The sequence below is a fragment of the Pseudonaja textilis genome, chromosome 10, assembly GCF_049901715.1.
Source record: "Pseudonaja textilis isolate UNSWEBS1 chromosome 10, rPseTex1.2, whole genome shotgun sequence".
NCBI lineage: Eukaryota > Metazoa > Chordata > Lepidosauria > Squamata > Elapidae > Pseudonaja > Pseudonaja textilis.
The window spans coordinates 18744792-18762490 of record NC_141999.1 but is presented as its reverse complement, the minus strand read 5'-3'; the positions used below and the strand labels follow the sequence as shown (position 1 = coordinate 18762490).

Genomic DNA, 17699 nt, shown 5'->3' with positions numbered 1-17699 from the left:
ACTTAGAAGAGGCTTCTACCTTGGTAGAAGCAGGTATCCAGCCTAGACCTTAGGTAGATCATCCAGAAATGGGGCTAGATCCAGATATTTGGGGCAATATAGCCATAGAACTGATAAGGCAAGAGGAAAGTTTGTGATTCATGAAAAAGGAGGAAAAAGAGGAGTGAAAAAACAGGAAGAGACGAATTTAAGGGACTGAATGATCTACTTAAAGGGAGACAGTAATCAAAAGAATAGAATAAAATAACAGAGTTGGAAGGGACCTTAGAGGTCTTCTAGTCCAATCCCCTGCTTAGGCAGAAACCATATACCATTTAAGACAAATGGTTGCCCAATCTCTTCTTTAAAAATTCCAGTGTTGGAGCATTTACAATTTCTGGAGGCAATTCGTTCCACTGATTAATTGTTCTAATTGTCAAGGAATTTATCCTTAGTTCTAAGTTGCTTCTCTCCTTGATTAGTTTCCATCCATTGCTTCTTGTCCTGCCCTAGGTTTTAGGTTTTAAACAGCAAATGGCCTTTCAGAAACTCTCCATTATCATCATATACATTACAGGTGGCATTTCATCATTATTTTCTGGGAAGTCAAGGTCATTCTCAAAATAATAATAATAATATAGAGGGTGGAAAAATGTTTTGGTTGGCAGCAGATCCTTCCTTGTGAATGAACCCTTCTAACCTTTCTCAACAGGTAATTTGAAGGCTTCATTAATTGCTCTTTTCAGTTTGGGCAGTCTGGCTTGTGCTGATACATCAATAAAGATCCATCCCTTTATATTTAAGTTATTTTCTCATTTGGGGAAGGAAACCACAAGCTGAGAAAAAGGAAGCTGACCTTTGTGGGTGCCGCTTTGTTGACTTCTGTGCTCAGCACAGATGCCCAGGTGAGAGGAAACCTGAATTTTAGGAAAGGTAAATATTTACCGACATTTTCACTACTTTGTTCCAGGAGTAATTACTTTTTTCTTCTTGTATTGATTCCTCAGCTTTCACCTATCATCTAGAATCCCAGGGAAATATTCCTTTCATAAAAATTGCCCTAAATGTTTTCTATAATTCAGAAACTTGTTCTCCCCAAAGCAAACAACACTTCCAAATTCTTACACTGATGAGAATTTTCACTTTTCTTTTTCCAGACATCTCAAAAGTTTTCAATGAACCAACCACAGGTGAAGGTTCCTTTTGCCCCATTTTTCATGTTTTATTACTCTAAAGTATGAGCAACATTTCATTTTTCCTTTGCAGTCCTTGAATACCAAGCCAAAAGCTCCATTTGTTGCTATGTTTTTTGGGAACATTTTTAATACAGCCTGTTAAAATACCAGTAATTGCTGGACTTTGTCCTTGTATAACAAATGATGTCTGATTAAATGATATTTCAGGGTATGTTGATAAGCATCTATTCTCTTAGCCTCCAAAGGATATAGCAATAGCACTTAGACAGCCGTCTCTAAGTGGTTTACAGAGTCAGCATAATTGCCCTCAACAATTTGGGCCCTCATTTTACTCACCTTGGAAGGATGGAAGGCTGAGTCAACCTTGAGCCTGGTGAGATTTGATCTGCCAAATTGCATGCAGCTAGCAGGCAGCAGGAGTGCACTCTAACCACTGTGCCACTGAGGCTCCTATATAACTGAGCTAGTGAGCAATTTTACTTTCTATTTCTGGGGAAATATCTTTGGTTCAGTCTAGTTGACTGGGGGAAAGATAATGGTGTACAGGGAGAGAGTCACTTGGGTTAAAACACTGAACTAAAAACTAGGAAACTGTGAGTTTTAGTCCTGCCTTAGGCATGAAGCTAGCTGGGTGTCTTTGGGCCAGTCCACCCGGGTCCCCTCAGCCTCAGGAAGGAGCCAATGGCAAAACTGAAAAACCATGCAAACAAAACTACACGGTTTAGTACAAGCCATTACCAGGAGCCAAAACCCAAAAGCAGAAAACAAAATGCAGGAAATCCTTGTTTCACATATACTTTCTCAGTGATTGTTCAAAGGTCCACATAGTTATAGATATTGTAGCATCGTTTAGTCACACAATCATCATTTGTGACCTTTGTTAGTGTCTTCTGACAAGTATAGTCTGTGGGGAAAATGGTAGGAGGCGTTAAATGGCAGTCATGTGATTATGGAATGCTAGAACTATGTGGAATTCATCTAACCATGGCAGGAACTGCCACAACTGTTGTGAGTCTGTGTGCTCATGGATGATGTGCCTTAGTATGCATTGTTTAGCATCAGAGTTTCTCCTTCCAATTATCATTGGTAAGTGAGGACAGCCCATATTAATGCTGTGATTGCTATGGTCTAAAAATTTACTTCCATTTTCTTTAGGGATTACAAGTCAGCTCTTTTAAGCAATATAAGGATATATTTATTAAGGAATTAAATACTGATACCATATGTGTTATGTCCTGAGGACTCAAGGAGTTCTCACTCAGGTCCACTCACTTTGTGTGGGCGTTATTCCCCCATTCCCATTGGTCAGTTCTCCCCAGCAGCCAGCTATAAAAGCAGGCTGCGGGGTCCAACTGGCTGCTGATTGTTGCGAGCCAGTTCCAGGCTTGGCAAGCACGGTCAGCCCTTTATTTGTAAAATAAAGTACTGTTGCACTCATGCTCTGGTTCAGCCTTTCATTGCTCAAACTTAACACTGGCGACGAGGATGGGATGGCTACCAGAAGCACCTTGCAACCGCTGAGTCACTAGCCACCGATCTACAGCCCAGAGAGAGCGATTGGCTGGCAACAAGGGAAACGCTGATCCGCAGCCAGAGAGAGCGGTCAGCTAACGAAACGAGCGATCAAAAAGAGCAAACGCAGATCCGCAGCCAGAGAAAGCGGTCTGAGTCAAATAGTTAGAAGCGTCTGTAGCCGCTTGTTAGCCTCGCTACAGGGAAAGTGAAGCGCTGCGAGCCGCAGCCGCTCTGCATTTGGCGCGAAATTCAAACGGGTGTCATTTGAATTTCGAGCCAGTAGGAATCACAGCACAGCGCTGTAGAGAGTCACTAACGCCCACTTTTTTTGGCGCGAATCAAGACACCTCCAACGGCTAGCAGCCAACGTGGTAACCCAGAGAGAGAGAAAGAGAGGGTAGCAAAAACCTCTCCAGAGCTGATATCACTAGTAACTCACGAGCGTTCGTAGTCCCAGAGAGATTTCTCCCGCAGGTAGCCCAGCCGTTCCAGCACCATGGGTTCCAATCCAGTATTCCCGGCGTTTAAACCAGACGAAGAGAAGTGGGAATCGTATAAGAACCGTTTCAATCATTACATCGATGCGGTCGGCCTGTCGGATGCGGAAGAGCATCGGAAAAATCCTATTTCCTAATCTACTGCGGAGCCACCGTTACGATACCGCTGCAGCACTCGTGGCGCCGAGAGAATTAAAAACGCCCGTGGTCCGAAGTTGCTTGAGATCCTCACAAACCACTACGCTCCCAGGCCTTCACAAATCGCCAGGAGGTTCACGCTCCGAATGAGGAAGCAATCAAGTAAGGAGACCATCAACCAATATATGGCCGCCCTCAGAACAGCAGCCCTGCACTGCGGGTTTGGAACATACCTGGAGGACATGCTCCTCGATCAATTGGTTTGTGGGGTCAAGGATCTCAACCTACAGAGGCGACTGCTAGCTAAAAAGACCTCAACCTCGCAAGCGGTAGAGGAGGCCCTAGCAGCCGAGCTAGCAACAAACTCAGCCACCGAAATTCAGGGCCCAAGCGCCAAGCTAGCAGCGTTCCCAGTCCATTCCGAAGAGGTGGAAGCGGAGGAAGGCCACAACGATGAGAACGATGTCCATCGCCTCACCAATGACAGACGGTCGCAGGTAGGGGCCAAACAAGAATACACCGGTCCACCCAAGCACATCACCCTGTGCCTAGCCTGTGGGGGATCACATCAAAGGGCCACCTGCAAGTTTAAAGGAGCCGTTTGCAACAACTGCCATAAGAGGGGGCACATTGCGAGAGTCTGCCAAGCCCCCAAAGCGCTGCACAAAGACCCCGTCCTCGCACTCGGGACCACAGAGGCAAGTATTAAACTGTCGCACGCACTGCCTTGCCAGGCGTACTTGCCACTCTGTTAGTAAAATTTCTCTCTCCGTTTCCCTAGAAGGTAAACCGTGCCACATGGAGGTTGACACAGGGTCAGCGCTCTCAATAATCTCGTGGAACACCCTCAAGAGACTCCACCCCAGCCTATCTACTACCTGGCTTCAGAGATGCCAGTTCGGTCTGAAGGACTACCAGGGAAGGCCATTCCCGTGATCGGCAGAGGCAAGTTCTTTGTCAGTTTTAGAGCTTTTAAAGGCCACCTACCTCTAGTGGTAGTTAACGGCAATCTACCCACCTTATTGGGGCTCGATTGGTTTCCCCACCTCGGCCTAGGGTTAACAGGAGTCCATGCTGTCTCAACCTCAGACACTGACTCCTTATTCGCTGACTACGCAGATGTGTTCAGCGAGGAGCTGGGGTGTTATAATGGAACCCCCATCTCGTTCACCGTTGACCCCAGGCAGTCCCAATCAGATTAAAACCACGTAGAGTTCCATTTGCTATTCGACCAAAACTAGACGCTGAATTGGATAAACTACTAAAACAAGGGGTCATTGAGCCAACAGATTTCGCCAAGTGGGAGACGCCCATTGTCACACCCCTCAAAAAAGATGGTAGCCTGAGAATTTGCTCGGACTACAAGACAACAATCAATAAATATTTACAAGTTAGCGCCTACCCCGTGCCTGTCATTCAGCACTTATTGCACACATTCGAACCGGGCAGTATTTTTGCTAAATTGGACATGTCTCAAGCATATCAACAGTTCCCTGTTGATAACCAAACAGCGGAACTTCAGACCATCGTCACTCACAGGGGTGCCTTCCGATGCAAGCGCCTCCAATTTGGCGTAAGTATTGCCCCGGGTATTTTTCAATCCCTCATGGAGCGGATTTTACAGGGCCTCCCTGGTGTAGTACCCTACTTCGACGACATCTTGGTCTCGGCCAGGGACAGACCCCAACTCTTCCAGAGAGTGCGAGCAGTGTTAGAGAGGTTCAGACAGCATGGCCTCAAGTTAAAAAAAGAAAAATGCGCCATTGCCACTAGACAGGTGGACTTTCTGGGTTATAAAATTGACGCCTCTGGCATTCACCCCCTGGAGTCCAAGGTCAGGGCGATCCACGAAGCTCCCACACCGACCTCCAAAATGGAGCTACAAGCTTTCTTGGGACTCCTAAACTTTTATGCATCCTTTTGCCCCATAAAGCCTCAGTAGCCGAACCCCTACACAGATTACTAGACAAAAAGTCACCGTGGCACTGGGGGCACAAAGAAGACCAGGCGTTTAACGCCGTCAAATCACTACTTACGTCAGAGGCAGTGCTCATCCAATTCGACCCCAACCTTCCTTTAGTACTGGCAGCAGACGCATCCCCTTTTGGAATTGGGGCGGTCCTTAGTCACCGACTCGCCAATGGCGCCAAGGCCCCCATCGCTTTTTCTCCAGGACGCTCTCGGCCACGGAGCGAAATTACAGCCAAATAGACAAGGAAGCCCTAGCAGCTGTTGCAGCCGTGAAAAAGTTTCACGAATTCCTTTTGGCCACTTCTTGAACTGGTCACCGACCATAAGCCCCTCCTGGGCCTACTGGCCGCGACAAACAGACACCTCAAGTCCTCTCCCCTCGGATGACAAGGTGGACGCTTTTCCTAGCGGCCTACTCATACAAACTTATCCACCGCCCGGGCAAAACTCTATCCCACGCTGACGCACTCAGTCGCTGCCCCTTACCCGCTCTGGCTGAAGACCCAGCTCCTGTCAATGCCATTTTTGAAATCACCCAGTTGGACCTGCCCATCACCGCCTTGACATCGCCGCCAAAACCAAGGCAGACCAAATGCTCGCCCAGGTGCTCGACTGGGTGAGGAGGGGGTGGCCGGGAGGCAATGTTGATAACAAATTCGCACCCTTTAAGACTCGCATGCAGGAGCTGTCCAGTTTGCAGGGTTGTCTACTGTGGGGCACTCGAGTGATCATTCCGACCTCGCTGCATACCCGAGTCCTGGAGGCGTTGCACGAGGGACACCCCGGCATTGTGAGAATGAAGGCGTTGGCACGCAGCTACGTGTGGTGGCCGGGTCTAGACGAGGACATTGTCAATTGGGTAAGTTCCTGCAGCATTTGCCAGGAATCCCGTCCTGCTCCCCCCATCGCCACCCCTACCAGATGGGAGAGCGCCAGCGCCCCTTGGTCTAGAATCCATATCGATCTGGCCGGCCCCGTGCATGGAAAGATGTTCCTAGTGGTCGTGGACGCTTATTCCAAGTGGATAGACGTGGCGCAGCTATCCACGACCACCACACTAGCAATCACCAACGTGTTAACGCGCCTGTTCGTTACCCATGGACTACCCGACTCCTTGGTCTCCGATAATGGCCCACAGTTCGCATTAGTAGAATTCAGCCGTTTTGCAGCCAACCTAGGCATTCGCCACATTTTCACAGCCCCATTTCACCCTGCGAGTAATGGGTTGGCTGAAAGGGCCGTCAGGACCACCAAAGAGGCCCTCGCTAGGTTTGGCAGAGATGACTGGCACCACAAACTCTCACGGTTCCTGATGAGCCAGCACTCAACCCCTGTGCAGTCACCAATAAGTCCCCAAGCGGAACTTCTGATGGGCCGGCGCCTGAGGACTGTATTAGATAGACTGCACCCACAATACTGCCCTGACTCTCCCCTCGCTTCCACTTCGGGGTTAGACATTTTATGTTACAGGAGCCGATATTCGCAAGGAATTTCGCTGGGGACCCACTTTGGATTCCGGGCGAGGTCATCGCCGTCACCGGGCCGAGATCATATAGAGTCAGGCTGGAGGATGGTCGCGTCTGGAGGAGACACATAGACCAACTCAGAAGGCGCCTCAGCAACCTCGCAAACAAGAATCCAGAGTCTCCAGTCGAAGGGGAACCGTCCCATCCGCCACACAGCCACACCGCACCCAGTGACCAGTCTGCGCCAGCGGTCGTTCCGGTCAGCCCAAACTCGGACAACAGCGCCCAGAGAGTTGATCAACCGGATCCAACCCACGAGAGTTTGACTCCAGAAACCAACCCGGTGGTTTCCGAGGATGCCCAGTCCAGAGAGAGTGTTGGCGACACTATGCCAGCTCAACCGTCACAGACTGATACCGAACAGTCAGACAATGTTCCCGAGTTGCGCCGATCCGGGCGCCAACACAAACCCCCATCTACCTCAAGGACTATGCGTGTTCGCATCTGGGGGGAAGGGGTGTTATGTCCTGAGGACTCAAGGAGTTCTCACTCAGGTCCACTCACTTTGTGTGGGCGTTATTCCCCCATTCCCATTGGTCAGTTCTCCCCAGCAGCCAGCTATAAAAGCAGGCTGCGGGGTCCAACTGGCTGCTGATTGTTGCGAGCCAGTTCCAGGCTTGGCAAGCACGGTCAGCCCTTTATTTGTAAAATAAAGTACTGTTGCACTCATGCTCTGGTTCAGCCTTTCATTGCTCAAACTTAACAATATGCTTATTCTTCCATGATTGCTTAGGCATAGAATCATGTAGATTGTGTATTGCCTCATTTATAACTCTTGCCCCTTTTGGAATTGTCTAAAACTGCTCTTTGGGATATTCTAGAGTTGCATCAATTTACCAAACAATGGAATATAATTAATCCCCATCATGTCTATTGTAACAATTAAACAATGCACTTTTACTAGTAATATCCATAATAGAATGAACATTCCACTTATTTAGCACTGAATTAATTTTTGGTTTTTATTTTTCCAGGAAGTAGAAATCAAAGTATCTCACTAGAAAAATGAACTACTCAAAATTTTCGCTACCAGTTCTCCAGAATTGGTCAGAATCTTCTGAATACTACCTCTGCAATCTTATCTCTGTGGGGACAATGTTAAACAGAGGGGGAGCCACCATGGACCTGCTTTTGGGACCTGCTATGTGGACTTCCTGAGGAGATGGAGGCCATAACCTTCCCTGCTTTGCTGCTTTGGTGGTTTGGGTAGATGTGACAGGGAAAATATGGCCTTTCAAATAACCAGTTCCCATGATAGCAACGAGGACCTTGGATTGGACCAGGAAGCAAAATGGCAGCCAATGGTCCTCCTGCAGGAGATATGTCACATGTGCACATCTAGGCCTGCACAAAACCATCTGGGCCACTGCATTTTGAACCAATTGGAGCTTCCATATGCTTCTCAATGGCAGCCCCATGAAAACTGCATGGCAACAATTAAGGTAAGATCTGTATTCAAGGTCCTTGAAAGGTAACAAGAGATCTCTCTTCCCTCAAATCCCTTCCCCCAATGAAAATGAAAAGAAATCCCAGGAATTAAGATAAGATAACCAAAAGGCTAAGATGAGATAATTGAATAAGACAAAACTAGAAAAAGCTTTTAAACCACAAATGGCCTTTTAGAAAGTATCCACTTTGCTTGTCATCACATAAATTAGAGGTGACATTTCATCAATATTTTCTTGCAAGACAAGTTCGCTATCAGAAAAATGACAGACATTAGAGGAATGTTTCAGTTGGCACTAGGTCCTTTTGCGTGACGAATAAACCCTTCTAACCTTTCTCAGCTGATAAGGTAATTTGAAGGCCTCAACAATTGGTTTCTTTAGTTTGGGAAGTCTGGCTTGTGATACATCAATATAAACCCATCCTTAATCCATCTATTCATATTTAAGTTATTTTCCCATTCGAAGAAGGAAACCTCAAGCTGAGAAAAATGAAGCTGTCCTTCGTGGGTGCCGTTTTGTTGATTTCTGTGCTCAGCACAAATGCCCAGGTAAGAGGAAACCTGGATTTTAGGAAAGGTAACTTATGGGATGGCAGAGAAAACCCTGTGGCTCAAACCTTGAGGGTTAATCCCAGACTAAGTTGGTCACTCTTGTGCCCTGCTAACTATTGGACTTAACAAAAAGGGCTTTGTAAAGCTTCACTAGAGAGATTCAGTCTTATCCTATTTAAACCCATATTGAAATGGAATCATTTTTCTGAATCTAATTGTTCAATCTCATTGAATGCCACGATTTTCCAAAGGGTTTTCAAATATTATAGTAATTAGACTGATGATCTGAATCAAATCAATGATTCTATTCTGATCAAAATTTTTGCATGCTCTTAATAACAAATTTGAGTTTTGTAGGTTGCAACAAAAATTGATCACATATTGGGTTAAAATATGGGGTCTGGTTTTGGTTTCCAGTCAACTGGAAAGCCAGGCCAGTGATAGTATTCAAGCCCTTTGGTTATGTTTAGCGAAGTTAAATGTTTCCATCCCTTGGTTTCCTTCCATGAATACATTTATCACAGTATGAACTGTGTGTGTCAGGCTAAGACAGGATTAATTAATTGGTGATTATTGTTTTTCTCTTACAGAATAACATTTCAAAACTTCCACCCCCACCCCCACCCCTAGTAAGTATAAGTGTTTCTTGTTTTAATGCACTTTGATATATGTTGGAAATATGGACAAATGAGACCACACTCACAAAGAGTCAGTTGGTCGGTCAAATTTTATCCATCTTCAAACATGGTGCAACCAAGCTTCACGCCTTGTTCCCCCAAAGGCCCGTCACTGTTGGAACTGACCCCACAAGAAATCATCAGTTTCATTCACAGAACATGTCTCACCCATGCATTGAACATTTTAGGAGAAACACAGCTGCCCAGAGGTTCAGAACTTTACTCTCCCATACAAATGACATTGAGGGGAACCACATGTGGGTCTCTTCTGAATCCCTTCCCACACACTTCCCTCTTTTTATTGGAGAAAGAACAGGTGTATAAATGTATTTTTTTGCCTTTCTATAGGGGTACTCTGGGTCCCAGAGCAGCAGTGTTTCTGCAAACTATAAACAACAGCAGCCTGAACCTGTAAGTACAGTGTTATTTTTATCCCTTCTTTCCTTCTTTCCCCTCTCTTTTTTTAAGAATCAAGGTAAAGGTTCCCCTTGCACATACGTGCTAGGTGTTTCCAGCTCTAAGGGGTGGTGCTCATCTCTGTTATAAAGCCGAAGAGCCAGTACTGTCTGAAGATATTTCTGTGGCCATGGTGGCTGGCAGGACTAAACGCCGAAGGCGCACAGAACGCTGTTACCTTCCCACCAAAGGGGTCCCTATTTTTCTACTTGCATTTTTACATGCTTTCATACTGCCAGATTGGCAGAAGCTGGGACAAATAATAGGAGTAACAAGTAACTCACCCTGCTATGCGGTGCTAAAGATTCGAACCACCGAACCACCAGTCTTTCTGATTGGCAAGTTCAGTGTCTTAGCCACCGAGCCATCGCATCTCTTTTGAAGAATAAGAAGTTTCAAATATTTGTCGCCTAGTGTGGTTTTTGGGTTAAGACAACAGCTAGAAAAATTGGTCAGAATTCACCCCATTGTGTCTGAAAGAGCCGGCGACCCAATGGATGTTCCAAAACAGTTTTTTCATCCACATCAAAATCACTGGCCCCTATTTTATTTAACTGAGGAAGTAAATTTATTTGGGGGATATATTTGCTTAGAAAATGTATCATCTTGAAATCAAACACCCTCTTTTGAGATTCCAGGAGAGGAATCGACTTCATAGTAGTTTGCTATTTCAACAAGATACCTAAGAGAGACTAGATTTACACAAAGCTGGATTTGAAAAGTCCTTCTTCTTATATAGCTTGACCATTACATTTTTTAAAAAATGCTTCTCATTAGAACATTTTTTAAAAACAATTATTATGCACATACACTGAGAATATATCTGCTGAAAAAACCTCCGCATTGGTGACAGGAAGAGCATCCGGCCATTCAAACTTTCTCTGCTAATTCAGTTGCCAAGACTCCACCCCATAAGGGATTATGGGGTTGTTAAAAGAAGAAGATTATCCATTGCTGCCACAGGATTTTATAACTAAGAAATATATATATATATATATATATTTTTATATATATATATTATATATATATATATATATATATATATATATATATATTTTCTGAGTTCTTATTTATATGTGGATCTTGGTGTTGGTTTTCTGCACGTGAGTTCATTCTCAAAGTCAGGCAGCAGAAGCCTGAAGATGATGAATGAGATTTGTATGTGGATCTTTGTATGTGGATCTTTGGTTGTTCGGTTTCTCCCCGTAAGATTCGAAGTATCTAGGCAACGTTTCGATGAAGTCTTCATCATCTTCAGGCTTCTGTCTCCGGCTCTCTGTTATATATATATAACATATAATAAAATACAATTATATGAAAACTAGTACAGGTAGTCCTCATTTTGGGACCAGAGTTGAGACCAGAAAGCAAAGAAATTGCTAAGTGAAAAAAACCTTGCTTTTAGTTTAGTGTAGTTTATTGTCATTGCACCTCGTACAAAGAAATTGAATAACATCTTCAGTGTACATTAAGACTATGAAAATAAACTCAAACACACATCCTTCACATTCTATACATTGAATTGAAAACCCCTGATATTGCATTAATATTGCGCTATTATAGTGTGACTATTCTTGCTGTTTGACACAGGGCAATGTATGCTAAGTGAATGTAATGGCATCGCTTGCAAAGTTATGTTGTCATCATTGTTGTAATTCACTGTCACTAAATCAGGACTACTTGTAGCCTTTTTACTTATAGCTGCTGCAAAAATAACATTAGGTAAGACCCCAGTGTGCACCACTTACCGCTTTCAGAGAAAATTCAACATCTAAACACTATTTATTAGTATTATCCAGGATGCTTGTAAGCCTCGCTTAGGAAAGATATTAGTCATTCATATGCATGGATTTAGTTATGCATCTCCTTAGAATTTCCTTTCCTGATTCTTCCTTATCTTTGTTGCAGAAGAAAAATAGTTTGTAATATATCTTTTAATTTCTGTAGAGGAACCCTGGCTACAGGAACAATGCTTATCTTGGAAACCCTAATCCACAGCTCCCTGCACCCCCACCTGTAAGTAGAGTCTTCTCCCATGACTGATATTCTTGGGATCTGAGATTACCAAATGCTGTTTCAATTACTTCCCACCCAAAAGGATTATGGGTTAAGCCTGCTGCTAGGAAAAGTCATCAGCATTTGGTCATTATTAAACGTACCTACATGGCACAGGATGGTATGATCAAAGCTTTACCTGTTTTTCATGTGCATTATGGTGGCACAGTGGATGAACTGTCATGGCACAGCGATTAGAATGCAGTGTCGCAGGCTAATTATGACGATTGCCAGCAGTTTGCTTCTCACTGACTCAAGGTTGACTCAGCCTTCCATTCTTCTGAGATTGATAAAGTGAGGACCCAGATTATTGGGGAAAATATGCTGACCCTGTAAACTGCTTAGAGAGAGTAAAGCATTGTGAAGTGGTATATAAATCTAAGTGTTATTGCTATTGCTAATATGTACTTAGGTTAAAGTTCTTTGAGCCTTTATAGTGGATGCAATATATGAATAGAATTGACATTAAAAAAAAAAGATTTGTGGATATAAACATGCACGCATACCCATGTGTATGTATACCTTTGTATGAGAGAGAATACAAGCTTGCATTTTAGGCCATTTAAATCTCGATTAAAACTATTTCATCAAAAAAGAAGTCTACGTTTTTCTTCTTTCTGCAGTGGTACCCTCGAGATTTTGGCTCAGCAGTGAGCATCACCTTTGCTTGCTCAATTTGAGACACCACCCCCCACACACAAATAATTATCTGGCTCTGAAAATCATGGGGCATTTTTCAGCGCCGCTCCCAAAATGGGATAGATACTGTGAAGAGTAGCCCTGGGGGATTGGATCGATTGGGTAGGGGATTTGGTAGAGGATTGAGGGGCAACAGATGCTTTTGGAGGACAAGTGGTGCAGTGGTCTAGAGGTGGAGCTATCACCTCACAATCAGGAGGTTGTGAGTTCGATCCTAGGTAGAGGTATATATTTCTCTCTCTGGGCACATTGAGATTTTATCCTCTGAATATAACTCTACATTGGTGCCCAGGAAGGGCATCTGGCCAGTAAACACACAGCTACGTTCAGTTCCCCAGTCTTTATCCTGCAAGGAACTATGAGGTCATTAAAAGGTGATGGTGATAGGCTTGGAGGACCCAGAGAGCAGGCACAGATTTGGGATAACTGTGCATTACAAAAGATCGAAGAGTTGTTTCAAATACAAACAGCATTAGGCAGGGTGCATTTTTTTTCTGTAGGTTCATGCTAGGAGGAGAAAATTTTATCTTTTTCTACTCACGTGGTCCTGATCCCATGCAGTCATCCTTATCTGTCCTTTCTCAAAGCTTCAGATTCCAGGCTTTTTTAAATAATTTATGGGGACAGAAAGAAATGTATCTGCCCTCTCACTCTAGGTCTTTGTGTGTGTTTTGTTTGTCCATAAGATCGGGATCAAATAGAAAAACTGGTGAGTATATTAACCCCAAAAAGTCGAGTAGGTGGTCACAGCAGATGTACAAAGCGTTCGGACAAGAGCTGCCACCCTGATATTTGTAGCTTGCCTGCAGGTGCCCATTCTTTCACCACCTATTTAAATGAAGCAGGACACATAAGTGATAAAGAATAATGGATTCGCAATGGCGGTTTTTGACATGTTGTCTTTTCCTGAAAATATCTAAAATCTGTTTGACCCCAGGGGTGGGATGCAAATATTTTTACTACCAGTTCTGTGGGAGTGGCTAGGTGGGAGTGGCTAGGTGGGCCTGGCCATGTGACTGGGTGGGTGTGGCTTCTTCCTTTTTTTGCAGCACCCCCCACACCTGGATATAGATCATCTCTATGGTACAACTGATACCCTGAATTGTATCAATGAATTAACAGTATAAAATTAGATAAGAGTCCAGATTTTATCTGTTTGCAATGATAAACAGTTATTTGTAGCTTATTTGGTCGGGTCATGACCAAATCAGGTTGCGACCAAAGTTATGGAACGAATTATGGTCGTGACCAGAGGTTCTACTGTATTGTTTACAGGAATCTAGATGGAAACTGGGAATAATTTCTTAGGATATATTGTAGAAGTCAGTTGTACCTGGCGAATGCTTGGGATTCGGGTTCCAGGCAAATCCAGGAAATGTCATCCACCACAGTGGGAGGACAGAAAGAAATGTATCGTGTGACAGAGGAAAATTCATGTCATCTGTCTTTGTCAGAGAGCCACTGGAAGCATCCATGGGCTGCAATATTGTCGGTGGGTTCCTTTGAATGGAGATTATGGGAAACAATGGTGATGAGTGACTCTATTTTGGTTTTTCTGTTCTGATTGTTTCATTCTGCAGAGGCAGCGCCAACAGGGTCGTTCTCAAAACAACGCTGGTCCTCCCCGAGGCTACTCTGGTCCTCCTCAAGGCTCCTCTGGTCCTCCCCAACGCTTCTCTGGTCCTTCCCAAGGCTTCTCTGGTCCTCCCCAAGGCTCCTCTGGTCCTCCCCAACGCTTCTCTGGTCCTTCCCAAGGCTTCTCTGGTCCTCCCCAACGCTTCTCTGGTCCTTCCCAAGGCTCCTCTGGTCCTCCCCAACGCTTCTCTGGTCCTTCCCAAGGCTTCTCTGGTCCTCCCCAACGCTTCTCTGGTCCTTCCCAAGGCTCCTCTGGTCCTCCCCAACGCTTCTCTGGTCCTTCCCAAGGCTTCTCTGGTCCTCCCCAAGGCTTCTCTGGTCCTTCCCAAGGCTTCTCTGGTCCTTCCCAAGGCTTCTCTGGTCCTTCCCAAGGCTTCTCTGGTCCTTCCCAAGGCTTCTCTGGTCCTCCCCAAGGCTTTTCTGGTCCTTCCCAAGGCTTCTCTGGTCCTTCCCAAGGCTTCTCTGGTCCTCCCCAAGGCTTCTCTGGTCCTCCCCAAGGCTTCTCTGGTCCTTCCCAAGGCTTCTCTGGTCCTCTTCAAGGCAATTTTGGCCCTCCGCAAGGTTACTTTGTTCCAAGAGCTTAACAATCTGGGTCTGCTTTCCCACTTCCCTCTGGCACAGTGAGTATGTGTTGTAATGACGAGGCAGTCGAGATGTTTGATCATGATCAAATGAATCATGTTGAACTTTATTGGAGTCTAGCCTTGCATTTATACACATTTTTAGTAATCCTCCAACATTGGTTAACTTTGGTTATTGCTTAACTTTCATTACTGTTTATCATAGTAATTAACACAATTAATTAACTCTAGTTAAAGTCTAACACATGTTTACTTCCTCTCTCTAATCCTCCTTTACATTAGTGACTTTGTTTGCCTGAGTTATATTTGCTTTGGAACTTTCATTATCTGAGCTTTGCCATCAAGATAATAACATTCCTGCAATTACAATTCTACAAGTATGAAAGTCTGACATATCCACTTGAACAGTGGTGGTATTCTACCGGTTCAGCCCTGATGAGGTAGCACTGATGAGCAGCGGAGATGGAACCGGTTCTCTCTGCCGCTTTGCTGTTGGGTCCACCTGCCCGCCTGGGCTCCCATATCCCCTTTATTCCTTGCTTTTGAAGCGCAGCTGCTTTAAAAGTGCAAGTTTGTGGGAGGTGAGTTGGAATGCCTCTGCACCCACGCAAAATGTGTGTTTGGTGTGCGCACACAAAGTGTGTGCACGTGTGCAAAGCGTGCCCACCAAGCCACACCCACTGAACCTGCTTTGACTCTGTCTCCCTCTCTGCTAGCTCCATTCCTCTTCCAGCTCAGAGCCCAGGTGGCCTTGATGCTGACCCTGACTCCTATGCCCCCTCCTCCTCCTCCTCCTCCTTTGATTTGTCTGTTGGAGGGCCACAACAGTTTCTGGTCCCAATTTGCATTGGTAAAGCAGACTTCCCTGCCCTTATCAAGGACAACTGTATTGCTGATTTAATTCTTATGCTCTAAAATTTTCACTCCGCTTTCCTTAGGAACTGCAAGTCAGAATGACTTTGCAATTCTAGCTTATCCAAACATGATGGTGATGCTGTCTTTTTAAAGATTTATATGCTGATACCCATATGCTGGTTTTCCATGACTGCTTATGCATACGACTGAAAATGCAGATGATGGAAGAGTCATGTCAACTGTGCATTGTCTTATTCATATCTCTTGCCCCTTTTGGAATTGCCCAAAGCTGCTCTGCAGGATATGAACAGGATATGAATCAATTCACCAAATAATGGAATACAATTACTCCCCGTCGTATCTATTGTAGGAATTATGCAATATTTTTTTCCTTTTAATGTCCACAGTAGAATACATACTCCAGTTATTCATGTGCTGAATCCTTTTTCTGTTTTTATTCTTTCCAGGCAATTTAATTAAAAGATCTCACTAGGAGAATGTATGCCAGTGAGTATGGAAGATACTCTTTGCTTTAGTAGAGCTTTATATTGTGCAGATTTTCCTAGGACTTTATGATAACTTGCTTTCAAATATATAGGTCTGTGTTTCTCAATATTGGGAACTTGAAAATGTGTGAACTTCAACTCCCAGAATTCCCCAAACAGCATGAGAATTTTGAGAGTTGAAATCTACACATCTTCAAGTCCCCAAGGTTGAAAACACTGACCTAGATGATTGGAGGCCATTGTTATTGAAAATAAGGGGAACTTGGAAAGCAAATTTCTGAAATATTAGTTGCCTTCTGTTCTGGATGGATAAAATGCCACTTAATCACTAGTCGTTTGTATGTAAAATTAGAACAAACTTCACTCCCTTTTAACACTAATGATATTACTTAGCTTGGGTAGCGCAGTGGCCTAGAGGTAAGGTGTGAGTTCAATTCTAGGTAGAGGCAGATATTGGTCACATTGAGAATATATCTACTAAATAAAACTCCACATTGGTGATAGGAAGGGCATCCAGCCAGTAAACACTCAGCTCCATTCAGTTGCCCAGACTCCACCCCACAAGGGATTATGGGGTCCACAGTTCAACACTAGGCTACAAATATTCACTTCTATCAGCAGGAGAATCAGTTTCATATTCTTTTTATACCAAATATCTAATTTTCACTCTGACTTTTTTCTAGATCCACTAACTACATTTGCTGAGAATAACATCCAGAGCCACTTCCTACACCTTCTCTTTCTGGCTTCCATAATTTCTTCTTAGTCAAGGATCAATGGGGAAATGAAACTTTCTTCTGAGAAGGGCTCCAGCATTTAAGACTTCCTTCTGCTCATCTGGGGCATTTTCTCCTGACTGTTAACAGTGGTAACTCTACAGGAATAAACATTTACAAATAAATATACCCAGCATTATCACAGAGTATCGTCTTTATCATGGTGCTCTGAAAATTCTCATTTTTCCCACATTATGATGAAATTCAGGCCAGAACTATACTTGGTTGATTCTGATAAATGACAATGATAAATGAAACAGATAAAAATGAAATTTCAGCAGAAGGCAAGACAAGAATCAATGGATGAAAGCTAACCAAGGAGAGAAGCAACCTAGAACTAAGGAGAAATTTCTTGACAGCAAGAACAATCAATCCGTGGAATAGCTTGCCTTCAGAAGGTCTAGGCGCTTCATCGCTGGAGGCTTTTAAAAAGAGATCAGACAGCTTTTTTAAAAAATGGCATAGGTCTCCTGCTTGAGCAAGGGGGTTGGCTAGAAGACCTCCAAGGTGCCTCCCAACTCTGTTATTCAAAACATGATTACAATCCTCTGAATACTTTTTCTATTTGAAAAAAAATAGCTATCATAACTTCTGAATTACTCTTTTAACAATGGTTGAATGGTTGTATTTAGATCTAT

At 44.1% G+C, this 17699-nt stretch overlaps 1 protein-coding gene across 1 annotated transcript; it reads left to right on the top strand.

Moving 5' to 3' along the window:
* Positions 1-8718: 8718 nt before the first annotated feature.
* Positions 8719-17200, top strand: LOC148124947 (uncharacterized). Its single transcript, XM_087939998.1, has 6 exons — positions 8719-8818; positions 9412-9450; positions 9847-9909; positions 14289-14963; positions 16247-16286; positions 16969-17200. Exons 1-4 carry the CDS (start codon positions 8759-8761, stop codon positions 14925-14927), a joined length of 801 nt encoding a protein of 266 aa, XP_087796124.1. The 5' UTR covers positions 8719-8758; the 3' UTR covers positions 14928-14963; positions 16247-16286; positions 16969-17200.
* The last annotated feature ends 499 nt before the right edge of the window (positions 17201-17699 follow it).

What these genes read in the sequence shown, in the direction of transcription:
- LOC148124947 (XM_087939998.1), top strand. Translation starts at nt 8,759, where the DNA reads ATGAAGCTGTCCTTCGTGGGTGCCGTTTTGTTGATTTCTGTGCTCAGC. An exon ending in TGCTCAGCACAAATGCCCAG is followed by an intron (nt 8,819 to 9,411) that starts GTAAGAGGAAAC and finishes TTTCTCTTACAG; the next exon opens with AATAACATTTCAAAACTTCC. An exon ending in AACAACAGCAGCCTGAACCT is followed by an intron (nt 9,910 to 14,288) that starts GTAAGTACAGTG and finishes TTCATTCTGCAG; the next exon opens with AGGCAGCGCCAACAGGGTCG.